The sequence below is a fragment of the Chrysemys picta genome, chromosome 15 (genome assembly GCF_011386835.1).
Source record: "Chrysemys picta bellii isolate R12L10 chromosome 15, ASM1138683v2, whole genome shotgun sequence".
Taxonomy (NCBI): domain Eukaryota; kingdom Metazoa; phylum Chordata; order Testudines; family Emydidae; genus Chrysemys; species Chrysemys picta.
This window is the reverse complement of record NC_088805.1, coordinates 17,776,559-17,792,800: the sequence shown is the minus strand read 5'-3', so window position 1 is coordinate 17,792,800 and position 16,242 is coordinate 17,776,559. Positions and strand designations below refer to the sequence as shown.

General features: G+C 43.5%; 1 protein-coding gene across 23 annotated transcripts in view; it reads left to right on the top strand.

Moving 5' to 3' along the window:
- ARVCF (ARVCF delta catenin family member) overlaps nucleotides 1-12,335 on the top strand; it is a 437,864-nt gene extending 425,529 nt beyond the window's left edge. For 14 of the 23 annotated variants that reach the window (XM_065568009.1, XM_065568010.1, XM_065568004.1 and 11 more), the window contains 2 exons: nucleotides 4,860-4,951; nucleotides 7,774-8,084. In XM_065568009.1, the coding sequence (XP_065424081.1) occupies nucleotides 4,860-4,951; nucleotides 7,774-7,875 (194 nt within the window). In that variant the 3' untranslated portion in view covers nucleotides 7,876-8,084. Of the gene's footprint in view, nucleotides 1-4,859; nucleotides 4,952-6,146; nucleotides 6,355-7,773; nucleotides 8,085-10,602 lie in introns of those variants that run through there. The other 9 variants (XM_065568005.1, XM_065568018.1, XM_065568015.1 and 6 more) reach the window with 5 other exon arrangements.
- Nucleotides 12,336-16,242: the final 3,907 nt, after the last annotated feature.

Here is a 16,242-nt window from a genome sequence, read left to right as displayed (position 1 = left end):
GTCTGTAATTATTGTCACTGTTTTCCTGAATTCAGTCAGGGAATTAGTCAGCCCTGCTGCATATGTGGATCTTTCACACAAGAGAGGAAAGAGAAACATTTTTTAAAAATAGGAACACATGACTGTAAAAATCTGCTACGAGTGATAGGAATGGCGCCAGGGTTTTCTGTATGCAAAGTAGAGCTTAACAGCAGGTGGACATGATCAATCCAACAACTTTAAAGTGTTCCTCATTGGCTCAATGGGAATTCTGCATGGGACGAAGAAATAATCCTCCATTCCTCCTTCCATATACAAAACGCAGGCTGAGAGAAAGTAACGACTTCTCCTCGACTTCTCAGCTCCAGCTGTCCATCAAGGGCATCTCTCAAAAGCCAGGCAGAATGGCTTCATTTTCCCAATACAAGTTATGGGAATGGCTCCCTTTCACCAGACTTCTCTAGAGTCTCTTGTGGGTTTGAGGCCTGCAAGGCAGTGAAAAACAAGATGCTGCAGGCCATAATACAATCCATGCAGTGTGTCTCAATAACACTGGCATTACTGTGTGGTGTACAGTCCATTGAGATAGTGGGCATCAGCTGCCTTGCTCATGGCAACCAGTACTGGACAGAGGGAGGAGATTTCACTAGTACTTGGAAAAACCTCCACCCTGGGGCGGGTGCACCTAATACGGCAAATGCAACCTGCCCACCAGGATCTGCAGTGAGAGAAGATTTCCACGAAGCCCCATGAAATACATAGCCATTCTGCATAAGTAGATGAAGCAGTAAGACCAAGGATAGATAAACTCTGAAGAGCTGGGTGGTCTGGAGTCTGTTCTTCACATGTAGAATAGCAGCAGCAGGAGGAACTCCTACTTCTGAAGAGAAAAGCAAAGCTGTGTCCATGCAAGACATTCTCTTTCGAAATGCTGCTAGACTCTGTGGCATGGATGTGAGAACATCTTATTCAGAGGCTAGGGCCCTGATGGAGATGAAGGATAATTAAAAGCCTGAGCTGCTGTTTTGTCAGCAACAATTGAAAAAATTGCAGGGATTAAGCCCTGTTTCTACTGACCTTCCTCTGGTATGGGAAAAGTCAGGGGTTTTCCTGTTAATAGCCACTTCAGAGGCAAGAGGTTCTCAGGATGAAGGCTGCAATGCTGCATGGGAGGCAGTGTTGTATAAAGGGACAGAGCTGAGAGTCAGGAGATAGCGGTTCTGCTCCTGACTCTGCCATTGACTCGCTGTGATTGGTTTGTGCCTCAGTTTCCCTATCTATAAAATAGGGATGAGTTCATAGTTCTGTAAAGTACTTTGAGATTTGAAAGGCACCGCAATCTGGGACAGACCAACTGTTTCCTTTTAGTAAAACAGCATAAACACACTCAGTGTTGCTGTGGATTTGCCTCCGTTTTTCCAGCTACAAATATTTGTATTTAAATGTCTGTGTATCTGCAAGTTGGATAGTCTGATATCTCACGATTCACATCTGCACCTGCAGTCAGATTGAGCCACTGCTGAAAATCAAACACAATATTTCCAAAAAGTCAGGATAACAGAAAGATGTTACCTTCCATGATCTCAGCTGACAGCATCCCCCCGGCATGCATAAACTGTACATACGTAGTTTGCATAAGGGAAGACTGAAATAATTGTGGAAGACAATAACTTAAAGATGATCACACAATGGGATAGCTATGTACTAACTAGTTCAGCAGTCAAGGGCATAAGATCAGAAGTTCTGTGCCCAGATGACTGTAGTTCAGTATTCAGAGAAAAATATTAATCTAATCAATGCTTCGTTTGTTCCGCAGATTAATACTGATGTGGCTTTATTACAAATTGTATTACAAATACAAATTGATCTTAGGTAGGCAGTTTGACAGAATCTCTCACCTAGGAGAGGTTTCAGAGTAGCAGCCGTGTTAGTCTGTATCCGCAAAAAGAAGAACAGGAGTACTTGTGGCACCTTAGAGACTAACAAATTTATTAGAGCATAAGCTTTCGTGGACTACAGCCCACTTCTTCGGATGCATATAGAATGGAACATATATTGAGGAGATATATATACACACATACAGAGAGCATAAACACAACTCCCACCTGTTTATGCTCTCTGTATGTGTGTATATATATCTCCTCAATATATGTTCCATTCTATATGCATCCGAAGAAGTGGGCTGTAGTCCACGAAAGCTTATGCTCTAATAAATTTGTTAGTCTCTAAGGTGCCACAAGTACTCCTGTTCTTCTTTTCACCTAGGAGAGTCCACTCCGATCTGTTCACCACCTCTAGAAAACAAGGTTCCAAGGTTTCTGTCAAATTATCTAGATCCCTATTCTTGGAAACTTTTAAATGACCTATAACTGGTCACTGGGACTTCTCTGTATCTCATCACCAATACCTTCAAAGGCCAACTCACAGGGAATGCACTAACTCTAGGTAATTGGTTTGCTCCACTAAACTCCAAGAAAATGGATAATGTTAATATTTGACTCTCCGTTCCTCAGGCTCCTCCAGCCAAAGTCCAAATGGCTTATACCTTCCTAAGGCACACTCCAGATTGCTTGTTAATTCCATATAGACTAAATTAAATTTGATCTTTAGAATTAATCTTGAAACATGGAAGGAACTGAGTTTGTTAATTCCACCACAGAGCCATTGCCTTCAGGGCACTGAGATATTACTGTACTGGTACAGCCTCCTTCAGGATAGTTCTCATTTTAATAAGTCTAAGCACAAACTTCCTTTCTCAGTTGCTATCTTGATATATTCCCAACTCAGCATGTGTTTTTTAGCTCCAAACAATCCATTAAAACTGACGTGTGACACCATTAACAAGGGATCAGTGTTCAACTGACCGACAATACACGCTACAAAATGCCTTTTAGCTCAGATGTAAACCCAAAGACCCTGATCATTTTTTATCACTTTGATGAAGATTAGGATTCTGAGGGCTGGTGTATTGATTAAACACTAGTTTTTTGCCTACTTAAAATATCCACTTTTTTTCCCATTTGTATATGGTGATATTCTTTACCTCCTGTCCTAAACTGTTGTGAAATGTTAAACACTAAACATGTATCATCTCCGTGGCAATTGCATTTCAGTGGTGGGTGAACAGTTCTCTTTATAGTTTATCTGTTTATAAAGTGCTTTGGGATCCTTCTTGATGAAAGGCGCTACACAATGTCAGTGATCTGTTATTTGTAAGTAAATATGATTAAATACATTTTCAAATGTAAAGGGCTGCTTCTGAGTTGACAACCGAGTTTGGGAGAGTCGATTTTCAACCGCCATTGTGCTATCATTTAAATGTATAGCATGTACCCATGACTTTTACTATGAATTGTAAAGTTTTTAGATCAGCATGTGAGTTACTAGGGGGTGTGTGTGTGTGTGTGTGTAATTTGAAACTGAATGACTTATTGTACGCTCCCCCAGGAGTGTTGGCTAGGTGGATGGTTGGAATTTTTTGTTCTAACTGGCACAAGCAGGGATGCTAGTTATTGTAACTGTCAGCAGAGAACTGAAAGAATAGCAGTGGTTTTCAAGGTTTAAGTTATGCACCACATAAATCAAATGTACTCGATACATTGCCTTAATCATTATAATTAGTGTAGTTATGGATTATCTTTTTATACAATATTGATCTTAATTAAACATATGGACCATCTCAAATACCTGGTCATTCTGCGAGGCTTCTGCATATGTTGATTTACTGAGCCAATATCTTTTTATAAATTAACTGGATTGCAGCCTGTGTACCCTATTTTGAGAACTGCTGCCCCATAGACTGTTTGCCAGGAGTCACTCCATTTACAAAGCTTTTCGTGCTGCAGCTTAAAATGACTCACTTTTTATTTCACCAGTAGCCCACAAAAACGACATCTGGAGTGACTGATTGATTTTAGAGGGCCTATTGAATGCAAGCAATAAACCAAGACATGAGGCATTCTGACGTTTTATGTAAAATCTTTTTGGAGAGTACAGTTTGACAGGAAGTAGAACCTGTAATGATCCTTTAATTACATGGAGAGATACAAAGCTTATTAAGAACCATAAATTTGACTGTCACTTAGCCCAGATTACAAAGCTGTCAAAGCAGGCAGGAGAATATATTTGTCCCTGATAATGAGGGAAACTTGATGCACCAGAGAAATAAATTAATATTTGTAACCTCTGACAATGAATCGTAGTTTCTGAAATAATTACAGCATTTCTTCATAAAGCCCCTCCACCCCCTTCTTTCCAGTTTACTCCTGTATTCACAGTGCTTTTCAACTGTCAGGGAGAAAAATCCCCCACTGGTGCCATTTCAAAATGAGAGGCAGGTCCAGCACAGCAGGGTTTGCATCGAGAGCTCACAAAACTCTACAGGCTGCTTTTCTTATCATTCCAAAGGGGACGTCTCCAATATTGTCGTGTCCTACTTGTAGTCAAGTTCAGAAGGAGTGGGAATTTGTTGCATGCCACTCCGAGAAGGAACCCAGCCAATTAATCAGGCTGTTAAACTCAGAACACAAGATTTCAGCTGGATTTGGAGCTCATTAGCCACAGGGTGTGAAGTAACAGCTTGCTGCTTTCCTTGGACAGACTACTACTACACTGCAGCCGGCCCGAATGGAAACTGTGCTGCTTGTTAATGAGATACCAGCATTTGACACGGAGGTGGTGGTATAAAAGGAGTTTTTTTTTAAAAGAAAGGTGGTTAAAAAATAAAATGGCTGAGCGTCAGCCCAGGAGGAAGGCACATCCCTATGTCTTTGGTTTAATGCTCTCTCTGTCTCTGTCTGTCTCTAGTTCTTTGACTATGCAAAACAGCCAAATGTACCATGGTTTTGCTGCTGCCTGATTGTCATGTCATTCCTTCGCAGATGGGTACTCCACCATCGATCACCGGGACAAAGAGCGCAAATACAAGACCAATGACAATATAGGGGATGCATCGGAAAAAGAACCTTTAAAAGTAAGCTTCCAGCTATTCCAAAGGCTGCTTAATGTCATTACAGAATGGGACATCCAGTGTCAGGCAGCAAGGAACGTGTGTCGCGAGTACTCAGCAGGGGCTTGCAAATGGTTCGCTATAAAGGCACCATTTCGTAAGTGAGCACTCGTTAGCCTTAAATGGAAGCAAATGCTGCTTTCTAATAAGGGAGCAACTGCAGGAGAGGGTTTTATAAGCTGAGATGTGCTCACGTCCCTGTAGGTAAATAACGGTTTTACAAAAGAACGTGTTTGCTTTATCACTTTCAGCTCCTCCATCTAGATATATTCCCCAGCCCTAAAATGTATAGCTCTGCAGGAGACTTTGTTCTGAGAATAGTCACATCGAACAGTTACTTCCCACCATGGAAACCATAAAGGGGTGTAGCTGAAAGCCTGTGTGTCTTTGTAAAGCAGTGTGGTGTATATAGCTCCCAGCCCTCGCTCAGACTCTCCTGCACATGGACTCTGTATATGGGTCAGTCTCTCTTACACAGAGCCTTCTTTACAATGAATTTCCAACTCTCTTCTTCCACGCAGCTTTCTTTCTGAAAAGTCAGACTTGAATCTCCCACTTCCATTGTGGGCTATTGAGTTTACCAGAACAGGCTGTATGCAAGTAATTGACTCTAAATTTTTCTTACATTCATGCACAATTTTAGCTAAGTTTTTATAAGCAGTTGCTTTATGCTTTCAGCAGCGCAGTGGCACATGGGATTCCTCCCTACCTCGCAAAAACCCCCGCATACTCTCCTGTGTGTCAGCACTGGGAAAAACCAGACAATGAAACAAGAGTTTGTGACAGAAAACATTGCTGCTAGTGTTGGGAACCTCCGTGCTAGGGAGCCCTGAGCATCTGTGGTGAAATCTCCTCAGTGTTTTGTGGAAACTCCAGAAGATCCAGATGCTCCAGGGTAAATGGCCGAGCAGTTGAAAAGGAAAGACTTTCCAGTTAGTGCCAGGCACTGAGCAAAGGCATGCAGAAAATCTTTCCACAGACTGAGCCAGTAGTACGCCTGCCTGGTGATGATGGTCTGTCTATATTAACGTGTGGACTCAAACACTCACCATCAGGATTGAGCATAGCTACCCCTCCTCTCTGTTAAAGGTAGAGGCCAGCCACAGTCCGCACTTTAATTGTTCAGACACAAATAGTTTTTTTCCTTTTTCATTCAAAGGCTATTTAAAACCTTCACCTGGTCAGAAGCTTCTCGTCTAGCAACCTCATTAATATAAGCCATTGTCTTGTGATATCCTTCCAGTGCCAAACCCACCCTGCAAGCTTGCTGTTATTAGCCGGCCTGAATGAGTAGGAGTCTCACGTCATGTGGCTGCAGCGTGACTGAAACACTGACCTCTGGGTTAGCCCAGCCTCCGATCTTACTTTAATATGACCTTCCATTATCCAGTACTGTAAATGGGTGAAGATTATGGCTGTGCGGGGATTAGGAGACCTCAGTGACCCTTAAAGCTGTACTGCAAGGGAACAGCCACTGTCATTTAAAACTAGCTGCCCTATTTAGTCTGTGTACAATCCATTTCTAAACTTGCACCCATTGTGCTATATATAATGGGAATCACCTTTTAGTGTGAACATGTGGAATGCTAATTGCGTTTATGCTTTACAGTCACTAGTAAAGATGGAAAGGAAACAAAATCTTTGGTTGCTTTCACCTTTGCCTTTGGAAGTGGTCGCTGCTTCCTTCATTTGTTTGTCATCTCTGTCCTTTCCTGTTTTACTGTGTAGTAGCCCTGATCAAACTGGGAAATTTCTATCTTAATTGCTTTGGAGCAATTCACTTCGTATTATTCATGGTTCTGTTTTAGGGTAAATTGCCAAAGTGCTACACAAAGATTGAGCCACAAGGCTCTGAGATTGCCACTGATGGGAATCGGGTGTCTAAATCCCAGTTACCCGCTTTCGAAATACCATTTGATTGACACAGATGTTATTCTCATATGGAAACAGATGGCCCAGCCTGAACCAGAGGTTAATGGTATAAGCTTTCCAATCCACCCAGCCACAGTTTTCGTGTACACTGCAGGATTCTGAGGAGGAGGGTGAACTAGGGGAGATGGCTGCAAAGATTAGGATGCTGTTCTGCAGGAATGACAGAAAATGCTTCTTCCAGAGGAAAAGGGGGGATAGGGTGGGAGGAGAGAGGATTAGCAAGTGCTTATTACTTTTACCATGTGACACATACAGGTAGCCAAATACAGCCCACAGAGCTGTACAATGCAGCCCAAGGCCACCTTCATCTTTCCTAAGGTTGAGGTGCAATCCACCGAAGCAAGTGGTGGTTCCTTTGTGCAATGCTTTGGCTTGGTCGGAGCAGAAATTACTTGCGTTAAGACGGAGCACTGGGACCTGTCTCTTCCCCAGTCTGTGCTTCCTCCCTGCTGAAGATGGAGGGCAGCCCAAATACAGTCTGATTTAGGAACCTGAGGGCAACACCTCAGTGGCATGTCATGTTGTTGAAGCAGCCCTTAGTTGGGCAAAGTCTAGATGCCCCTTGCACTACCCCATCCAAGAGAAACGTGTGTGCTGATTTCTAGCTGGTGAACAATCCAATAACCGTGGCTCAGAGGCTGTATGAGTGGCTAGGAATAATGATTGCAATGAAGTGAAGTGCTGCCGCGAACGCTTCTGTCAGTGCCTGGAATAGCTCATGCCTTTGCCAATTTTGTTTCTCTCTCTCTCTCCACTAATTCCCCCCTTGCAATCCTTTGAGCTGACTGATTTGTATGTTTGTGTTTGATTAATCCGCTCTGTTTTCCTTTAACTCCTCACCCTGTTTGCTGCAGAATGACACAAATAGGAAAAACATTAACAGGAGTAACAGGGCTTCGGTGAATCTGGTGGATGCCCGTGACATTAAACCCCAGCCTGTTGACTCCTGGGTCTAATTTGCATGCATGGTAGGTCCTTTTAATGGTAATTGGTGCTAGTGATTACCTTGTCTCATTGTGCATGATCTGTATCGCTGCAGAATCTTTCCGAGGCTAATGGCTAACTGGTTCCTTTTAGGCAAATGAAAATGCATTGGAAAAGGGATGTTTATTTTGCACACTGTATCTTTAATGAAAAACAATAAACCACTGCTGTTTGATTTAAATAATAACCTGTCAAATAACCAGACAGCGCATTAATATCCTGACCGATGGTCTGTCAGCTGAAATGTGAAGGATCTCTGCTATTAGGCCATGGGAATTAAACTGAATCTAGTTTTTCCTGACTGATCTCAAATGTTTACAGCCGTTTCTCTCCCTCCCCCGCCCCTCCAACTCATTACCAGGTTTAGCCTGAGCCCTCAGGAAAAGTACATCCTGACAATTCATGGATCTCCCCTGAGGCTCCCAAGAATTCCATGGTCCTGTCCCCCAAGGGAAAGCTGGTGACCACACACAGGATTAAATTTCAAGGGGGGAGAACAGCAATCATTTAAACATGGAGCCACAAGTCCCACCTCCTGCTCCTTCTTCTCTGCAGTTCAAGGCTTTTTTTGGTCCCTTTCTTGTTCTCTACCTTCCCTATGTGCCAAGCTCCTTAAAACTGTGCCAGCTTCTACCACTCCTGCTGTCACTAATCTGCCTCCTGCTGCCCAGTCTGTTATCCATGTTACACCTCCTGGCAGCCCGTCAGATGCCGCATTGTGTGTAGTACAGACTGTGTGGCTGGCTGTGGACTAAAATAATATCTTTAGTAATCATGAGGATTGCACTACACAGCTTCTCCTTACCCAGTCCCTGAAGGCCTTATTTCCAGAGATGGTGAGCACCCATGACTCCCATTGCTCAGCACTGCAGAACATCGGTCCTTTTCTCTACATGGAAATCACATTAATCAGTGAGACGGAAACTCAAGTCATGAGGCGAGTGCAGCACAATAGGAGGGATCAGAGTTCATGACTCATTCTTGTTTCCTTGATGGGAAGGGCTGGAACCGTCTAATCACTGCAGCCTATAACAGACCCGTATAAGGTCTTTCTCCAGCTAGGTGGACAATTCTCCCAGACCTGAAGAAGAGCTCCGTGTAGCTCGACAGCTTGTCTCTCTCACCAACGGAAGTTGGTGCAATAAAAGATATTGCCTCACCCAAGTTGTCTCCCTAGTTCTCCCAGTACCTACTCAGTCTTTGGCTCCTAACCGTCCCTCTTCTGGTCTTAAACCGCTGACAGGCTGTAGAGCCAGCACTGCCACTGTCTATCCTGTGCCTGTGTTGGCGACAAATGGGTCTGTCAGTCTGGCACCTTTCCCTGGCTTTATGCTGACTTCTAGAAGAAGTACTTCTTTAAAGAATTAAAATTTCTGATTGGCTGCTTTGCTGACCCCCTCTGGGTGCTGGTTTCAAAGAGCAATTCCTCCATCTCCTGAGAAAACCTGGAAGACTTGCCCTGTCGTCACACAAATTCCTGATGGTAACAGACTAAATAAAGCACTGGAGACGGGGAGTGGGGGGGGGGGGGGGGGTAAGGTAGGTGTAGGAGGTGAATTTGCAGGGCTTTGGAGACCTCCAGGAGAATGTTTTTTAAAATCACACGTGAAGCTGGTAGAGTAACTTTGCAACATAAACAGCCCCGGTGATGCTGCACTTCTCGGCTCTTTGCATTCTCCTGGCGACTCTTGGCAAGTAACTTTAAACCTGAAACCTTCCAAGGTCTCAAATTTAGATTCACTTTATTACTTTTCTAAGACCTTAAAATGATGGGGAAGGAAAAGCTCTTATTTCTCTTTAAATGTGTGTTGGGGCATTAAATGCATATGGCCGTGAGCAGTGGTAGCACCAGCAGACCCTTTGCCACTGCAGCTCTGCACCTCACTCTTTATCTGCAGCGCTCTTACTGTTCCAGTCCTGAGTCGTGCTGGATGAGAGAACACCAACTGGGTGATTTAATGATGCAGACCCACAGGTGACTGGGATATAACCAGCAGATTCCTGCTCACTTGATTGAAGAGTTGAGTCCAGCTCTCTAAAAGTGAAAAGCCAGAGCACAAAAGCCACTAGACTTCCTGGTGCCCCCTTAGGACAATGCTTTCAGTCTGGCGCATTAGGAATCAGAGGCCTGACCCTGAAGTCCTTCCTTAAGAGAAATTCTCATTGAAAGCAAGTTGGAAGTCTCTCCATAGTACGGGGAGCAAGGTCAGACTCAATTCATGGGGTTCGCACATCTGAATCCCCTGGGCACTGCCCTGAAAATTCACCCCATCCAACTACTACACATGTGAAACCCTGGGGGCTCTGCTGTTGCCATAGATTATTTATTATTTGTATTGTGGTAGTACTCCAACCAAGAGCAGAGCCCCACGGTGCTAGGTGCAGTAGGAAGTCGTGGTCCCTGCCCCAGAAGATTGAGATTTAAAGCTTTGACAGCACACAGTAGTCCCACATTTGTCCAGTGATCCTTGGGAGTGGAGAAGGCATTGAGAGAGGGGGAAGGTGCCTTTTTAAACGTAGGGTGAATTTTTGGTGGTGTTTGTTGCTAATTTCTGTCCTTAAAGGAACTATGACATTGGGGGTGGGGGAGGGGGGTGGACACTTGCAGCGGTCCTGCTACCTGAGCTCATACTGTATGTGCTGGAGATCAACACAGGTGATTATTTCATCTATTAATCAGCTATGGCTTTATTTTCCAGGGCTAGAGTCCAACTACTTCTTTTTTTTTTTTTTTTTTTTTTTTTTTTACTGAGGGGGAAAAAACAAATTTCAACCAACACAGAGGATCTCATTAATCACCACTGCCATTCAGATTCGGAGGGCGCTGCATCAGTGAACAGTCTGCAGATTCTAGGAGGGTGTGGGGAGAAAACAGACAACTGCCATCAGCCAACCCCCGGAGCACCATGCCTTACAGCAAGACAGTTTGCTTTTTAAAACTCAATGACATTCCCACCAGACACAGCCACCTCCCTCCCCGCTCAAAGAAGAAAGAATCCAAGCTTACATCTAACTGGTTAGGTTCTTAGATGACTCTTAAATGAGGATGGTGCCAAGGATGAGAAGAGAAGGTTACGTGGTGGGAAAGAGGACAGCTTTGCAAGTGAAAGAGGAACTGCAGAATATTTGAAATATATCTTAGGTATAGTCGTGAGGAAACTAGCACTTTTCATTTGTTTTTGGTTTTTTTGGGTTTTGTTTTGAACTGTGAATTTAATTTTTAAAAGATTTTTATATTAGGGAGTTTGGTTTTTTTGGTTTTGAGCTTTTATTTGTTTTTTGTTTGTTTTTTTCCACAAGAAATGCAGGAATGTTGAGTGGGTTTGTTGGATTTTAATGAAAGGAGAGAAACTATTTACGCTGGTTGAACGAACTGGAACGTAGACCGCGAAGTTGATGCGAGCTGTATAATCTGCTATTAGAGTAAGCGACATCACACTGTGCTATATTATCATTATAATCTGGTGTAAAATACTTCTGCCTTTTGACTTCTGTAATGGTTCTATTTTTACTTCCACATATGTAAACAGTTTGTTGAAGGTTTCACTGTCCCAATTCAGAAATCTGTGCTGAGAAATGGAGTTGGCTGTCTTTTTATTTTTGTTGCTCATGATGATTGCTGTGAAGGAGTTGCTTTCCCCCACCCCCAGTGTTGATGTTGGGTTAATGGTTATTTAATCTTTAACATAATTTTATTTCCCATAGCTGTTAACACATAGGGGAAGAATGGAAGCTTCCTCATTAGGGAGTTCCCATTAGAACATACTGTAATCTTCAGAGGGGTCAGCCCCTTGTATTTTTGATGATAGACTCAGTTGCTATTGGATCCATGTGTGTTTTGGGCTGTCGAGCCTGATGAAAAGTGCTACAAAGGGAACTGATATATTTTTTAAAGAAATCATCATCCTGGTTTTGTTGTGTTGCTTTTTGTTTTTTGTTTTGAGGTTGCACACTTAAGTAAGGGTCAAATTCAGCCGCTTGCTGAGGGTCTACTCAAAGCCACCTGGTAGGCCATAGGCAGACTCTCTGCACAAGGGTGAATTTTTGCCCCCCACGGTCACATTTTACACATACGCTATCTGATGATGCTATGTATTAAATGGAAATCACTGATTTCCTTCGGGTTTTGATCCAATGAGGGAGAAGGATGAAAACAAGACTCAAATCTCTCTCCTAGCATTGGATGGATGCCTTTTACTTACTTTGTTTAGTTACCATTGTCATTTGGTTGCCATGTTTACACCTACAAGTTCTTAAATACAGTGTGATTGGAAAGCACATTTTTGAATCAAGCAAACTTAATTTTGGGATTTCAGTGCCTGCCGTTTCCTTTGTAATTTAAAAATAAAAAACCCACAACAAAAAACAAAATATTACTGTAATAGTAAACGTCTAATTTTTTGTACAAAATTAAAAAACTAAAAAAAAGCAAGCATCAAGAGCTTTGTATCTTCTTGAGTATAATAAAATTTGACAAATACATATATATAAATAAATATATATATATATATATATATATGCGCATATAGTTGTGCAGAGGATAGGTTGCCAAAACAGTGTGAAGTAGTATGCAGGAGGACTATTGATTCAGGGAAAGACTGATGCCCAAGCTACACACACTAACTTGCTCCCCCTTCCCATCTCACGCACAGAGGGGTTACATCTGGGTCCTAAGAAAGGTGATGTTGCTGGGAGCAAAGTAAGATTACAGTCATTGGTTATGTTTACCCTTGTGAGAGAGTCCTGTGAGGTCAAAGACGCTTAGCTGGTTGAGGGAGGCAAAGACAGATCCATCTATGACCATTTGGATTCTGATGGGCGGGGAGTTCTTTCTTCATGTAGATGTAAACCATAGAGAGTGAAACCAGACACATAGTTTTACTGTATATTCTAACAATGGTGCTCTTTTCATACTTGTTCTACCAATAAGTGGAGACCCTTTTAACCAGGCTGTTACACAGAAGAGTTTTATACTGCTTTGGTTTCTGTACCTTGTGTGTTCTTTTTGTATATGAAAGGATTAAAAAAAAAAAAACTTGCTTCAGCAATTAGCAATGGAACCTTCTTTGTAACCTATTAGAAGTACATAAGGAAAGGTCCCAAGAGACTCTGGCATCAATCTGTCCCTGGTTATTTTTATCAAAGTATTGTATTTACCAAAGGAGTCTCAGCAAAAGATTACTGCAAATAACTAGCCAAATGTTGCAAGGCTTTTCTGCTAAGTCTTTGCGATGTAGTTATTCTACAAATATTCCAAAGCCAAGGAGAGGTTAGGAGGGAGAATGGCAAAAGGGGAAGGCTGTAGGAAACACCCTGGGGAGAGGAGACAGGGCAATAAACTTAAATGATCTCCTATCTAGAGAGAGACCCCAACAAAAACCTAGATCTAAACACCCATGGTATAGGGATGTTCAAAATCTGGATCAGAATCCAGATTGGGCAAATGGCCTCTCTATAATGGTGCGAACCAAAAACACAGGGCTGTTTGAGAAGCAGATCGTGTTTTATATTCTAAGCAGAAACCATCCTACCCCATTAGAAGGAATGGAACTGGATGCTTGGAATAATTTGTGGCTGATTGTTCTTTTACCTTGTTTCCTGCTTAGTCTTTTTGTGACTGCTTTGTTTGCAAGGCTTCTTGCTACTGAGTAGAAGACACCTCACCTCCCCCCAGTTAATAGTATGCGGTGTTTATACCAAGAGGCAAAATATCAGGACTGTTAACAGGAGCAGTTGGGCTCTGACCACACTCACCACAATGAAGATGTACTCAGAGTATGTAGCAATAACAAGAATTTAATCCTGTACATTTCATTGCTTTTCTTCTGCTCCTCTCCTGCAAGCCTTTCCCTGGACGTTGAGCAGAGAGAGGGATCCCAAGGCTGACTTAGACATGAGAATGGCCTCCAGTGTTGGCAGCACCTCCCACCAGCCATAGACCAAATTAGGAAACTCTCTACTTTAAAATGACACGGCTGATCAATCCTAGCATCACATTTAATCAAGCGACAGGGAAAGCATGTTGCAGAGGGTGGGCTCACCTGTGAGAGGCACACTCTTACAGAAATGTATTGGTGCAGGGCCGATGTATGGTAGCTATACTGTATGAGGTCCCATATGAGGAGAGATTAAAGAGGCTAGGACTTTTCAGCTTGGACAAGAGGAGACTAAGGGGGGATATGATAGAGGTATATAAAATCATGAGTGGTGTGGAGAAAGTGAATAAGGAAAAGTTATTTATTTTTTCCCGTAATAAAAGAACTAGGGGCCACCAAATGAAATTAATGGGCAGCAGGTTTAAAACAAATAAAAGGAAGTTCTTCTTCACACAGTGCACAGTCAACCTGTGGAGCTCCTTGCCTGAGGAGGTTGTGAAGGCTAGGAGTATAACAGGGTTTAAAAGAGAAATAGATAAATTCATGCAGGTTAAGTCCATTAATGGCTATTAGCCAGGATGGGTAAGGAATGGTGTCCCAAGCCTCTGTTTGTCAGAAGGTGGAGATGGATGGCAGGAGAGAGATCACTTGATCATTGCCTGTTAGGTTCACTCCCTCTGGGGCACCTGGCATTGGCCACTGTCGGTAGACAGGATACTGGGCTGGATGGACCTTTGGTCTCACCCAGTATGGCCATTCGTATGTTCTATAGCTAGTTGATAACCTACTGGGTCCTTTCACCTCCCCTGCCAATCCCTCCCCCCTACAACCCACCTGTTGCTTCCCAACTATGTATGGGCTTCATTTGAGAAGATAGGGACTGTGAATGAAGGAAGCACTAGGCATTTTAGTAGGGTTCGAATGCAGAGGTGGGAAAGCAATAGTGTGTGAGAGAAAATCAGCCTGAAGTGAAGCAGCTCCAGGTCTCAGTTCAGTCAGGTCTCAGGATTAAGCATGCAACCTCCTCCCTACCGTTTGCTCCAGACACCTGCACCATGACAGCCAGAGATCAGGCCCACATAGAAGCAAGGGCTAGAAAAAACACACCAGAGTTTCTAGTGTGTCCTTGTGGAGGAAGCTAGCAGGACAGTGGGTGCAGGCTTCCTGTTGACCGGGAGGAGGAGGGAACCGCTGTTGCCTCGGCTAGAGGGCTGTGATAAATGGGGGATAGTTTGATTCCCTCAGGGACTCAAGTTATCCCACAGAGCTCTGTCCCTGGAAGCAGCCGTAGCGCAGCCCCTGGCACTATGTTGTGACCACTGAAGAAAACAAGCGCTGACTTTGCTGGGGCTGGCATGACTCAGGAGCCCCCTGTGACTGTAGGTTTGGCTGCTGTGTGTTGGAGTAATAGCTGTAACAGTCAATAGGTTCCTATAGATACCTATGGTGGGCCAGGCTGTGCTCAGTGCACGATTCTGGGAGGGGTGGGGAAATATGGGGCTCCAAGCTAAGCCACCTTTCTGCTCTCCTGATTCTGGAGCTGGCCAAGTGCCAGTTCGCCCCTCTACATAACTTGGAGGGGCCCAAAGACTAGTGGCTGGACTGGTGGCCCACAGTTGGGTTTGCCAGCTGTAGATTCCTGGAGTTTGGTGTGCTCTGGCCATCTCTAGCTTTGTTCTCAGGAATGCCCCCTACAGAGGAGAGAGTGAATGGCACAGAGCCAGCAGCAACCTTCTTTACCACCTAGGGATTCCTCCTACAGCTCTCAGAGCAGTACTGTTTCCAAAACATCATGAATGGGTTTGGGGACAGGAACTGGCCCAGGATAGAGAGAGAGAGAGAGGAAGCAGTGGTTTGCAAGTGTGGTTCCACCAGTCCAGTAAGCTCTTGCCAATACTGATGAGAATTGGTGACGCATGGCCTGCTAAATACAGTGCTTGTGATATGTAAAGCACTTTTTCACCTGGGTGCAACTCCCAGAACATTAGGATGGTGAGTGTTGCAATTTTGTCACTTACCTGTGGCTTATTGTGCGGTTTAGGCTTGATTACCAAGGGAGATGGGTGCATGATAAGTCCCTAGACAGCGGAGGCCAAAGGCCATAATAATGAGATTGATTTTATTACTTCCTGCTCTGACACTCCTCATGGCCTCACTCTTTCTTTGAAAACCATAATGTGCTAATAGCTTCAGCCCATGCTTTTGTGCTGTTGGGGTTGGGTGTATCTCTCTCTCCCCCCCTCCCATACTTTCGAAGGTGTTTATAGAGGGATAGTTTCTGGCAAAGTCTCTTCACTGTTCTGCTCCTAAAACGCTCATGTTTCCTTACCTTTCACAGAAAGGTTTCCCTCTGATTATCGGTACAGTAACTAGTCTAGTGCATTAAGGGACAGTATTATAAACTTTTTTTTTCCTGTCTTAAATTTACATTGGGGTAGAATGTTCAGAAACACGATTGCGCGA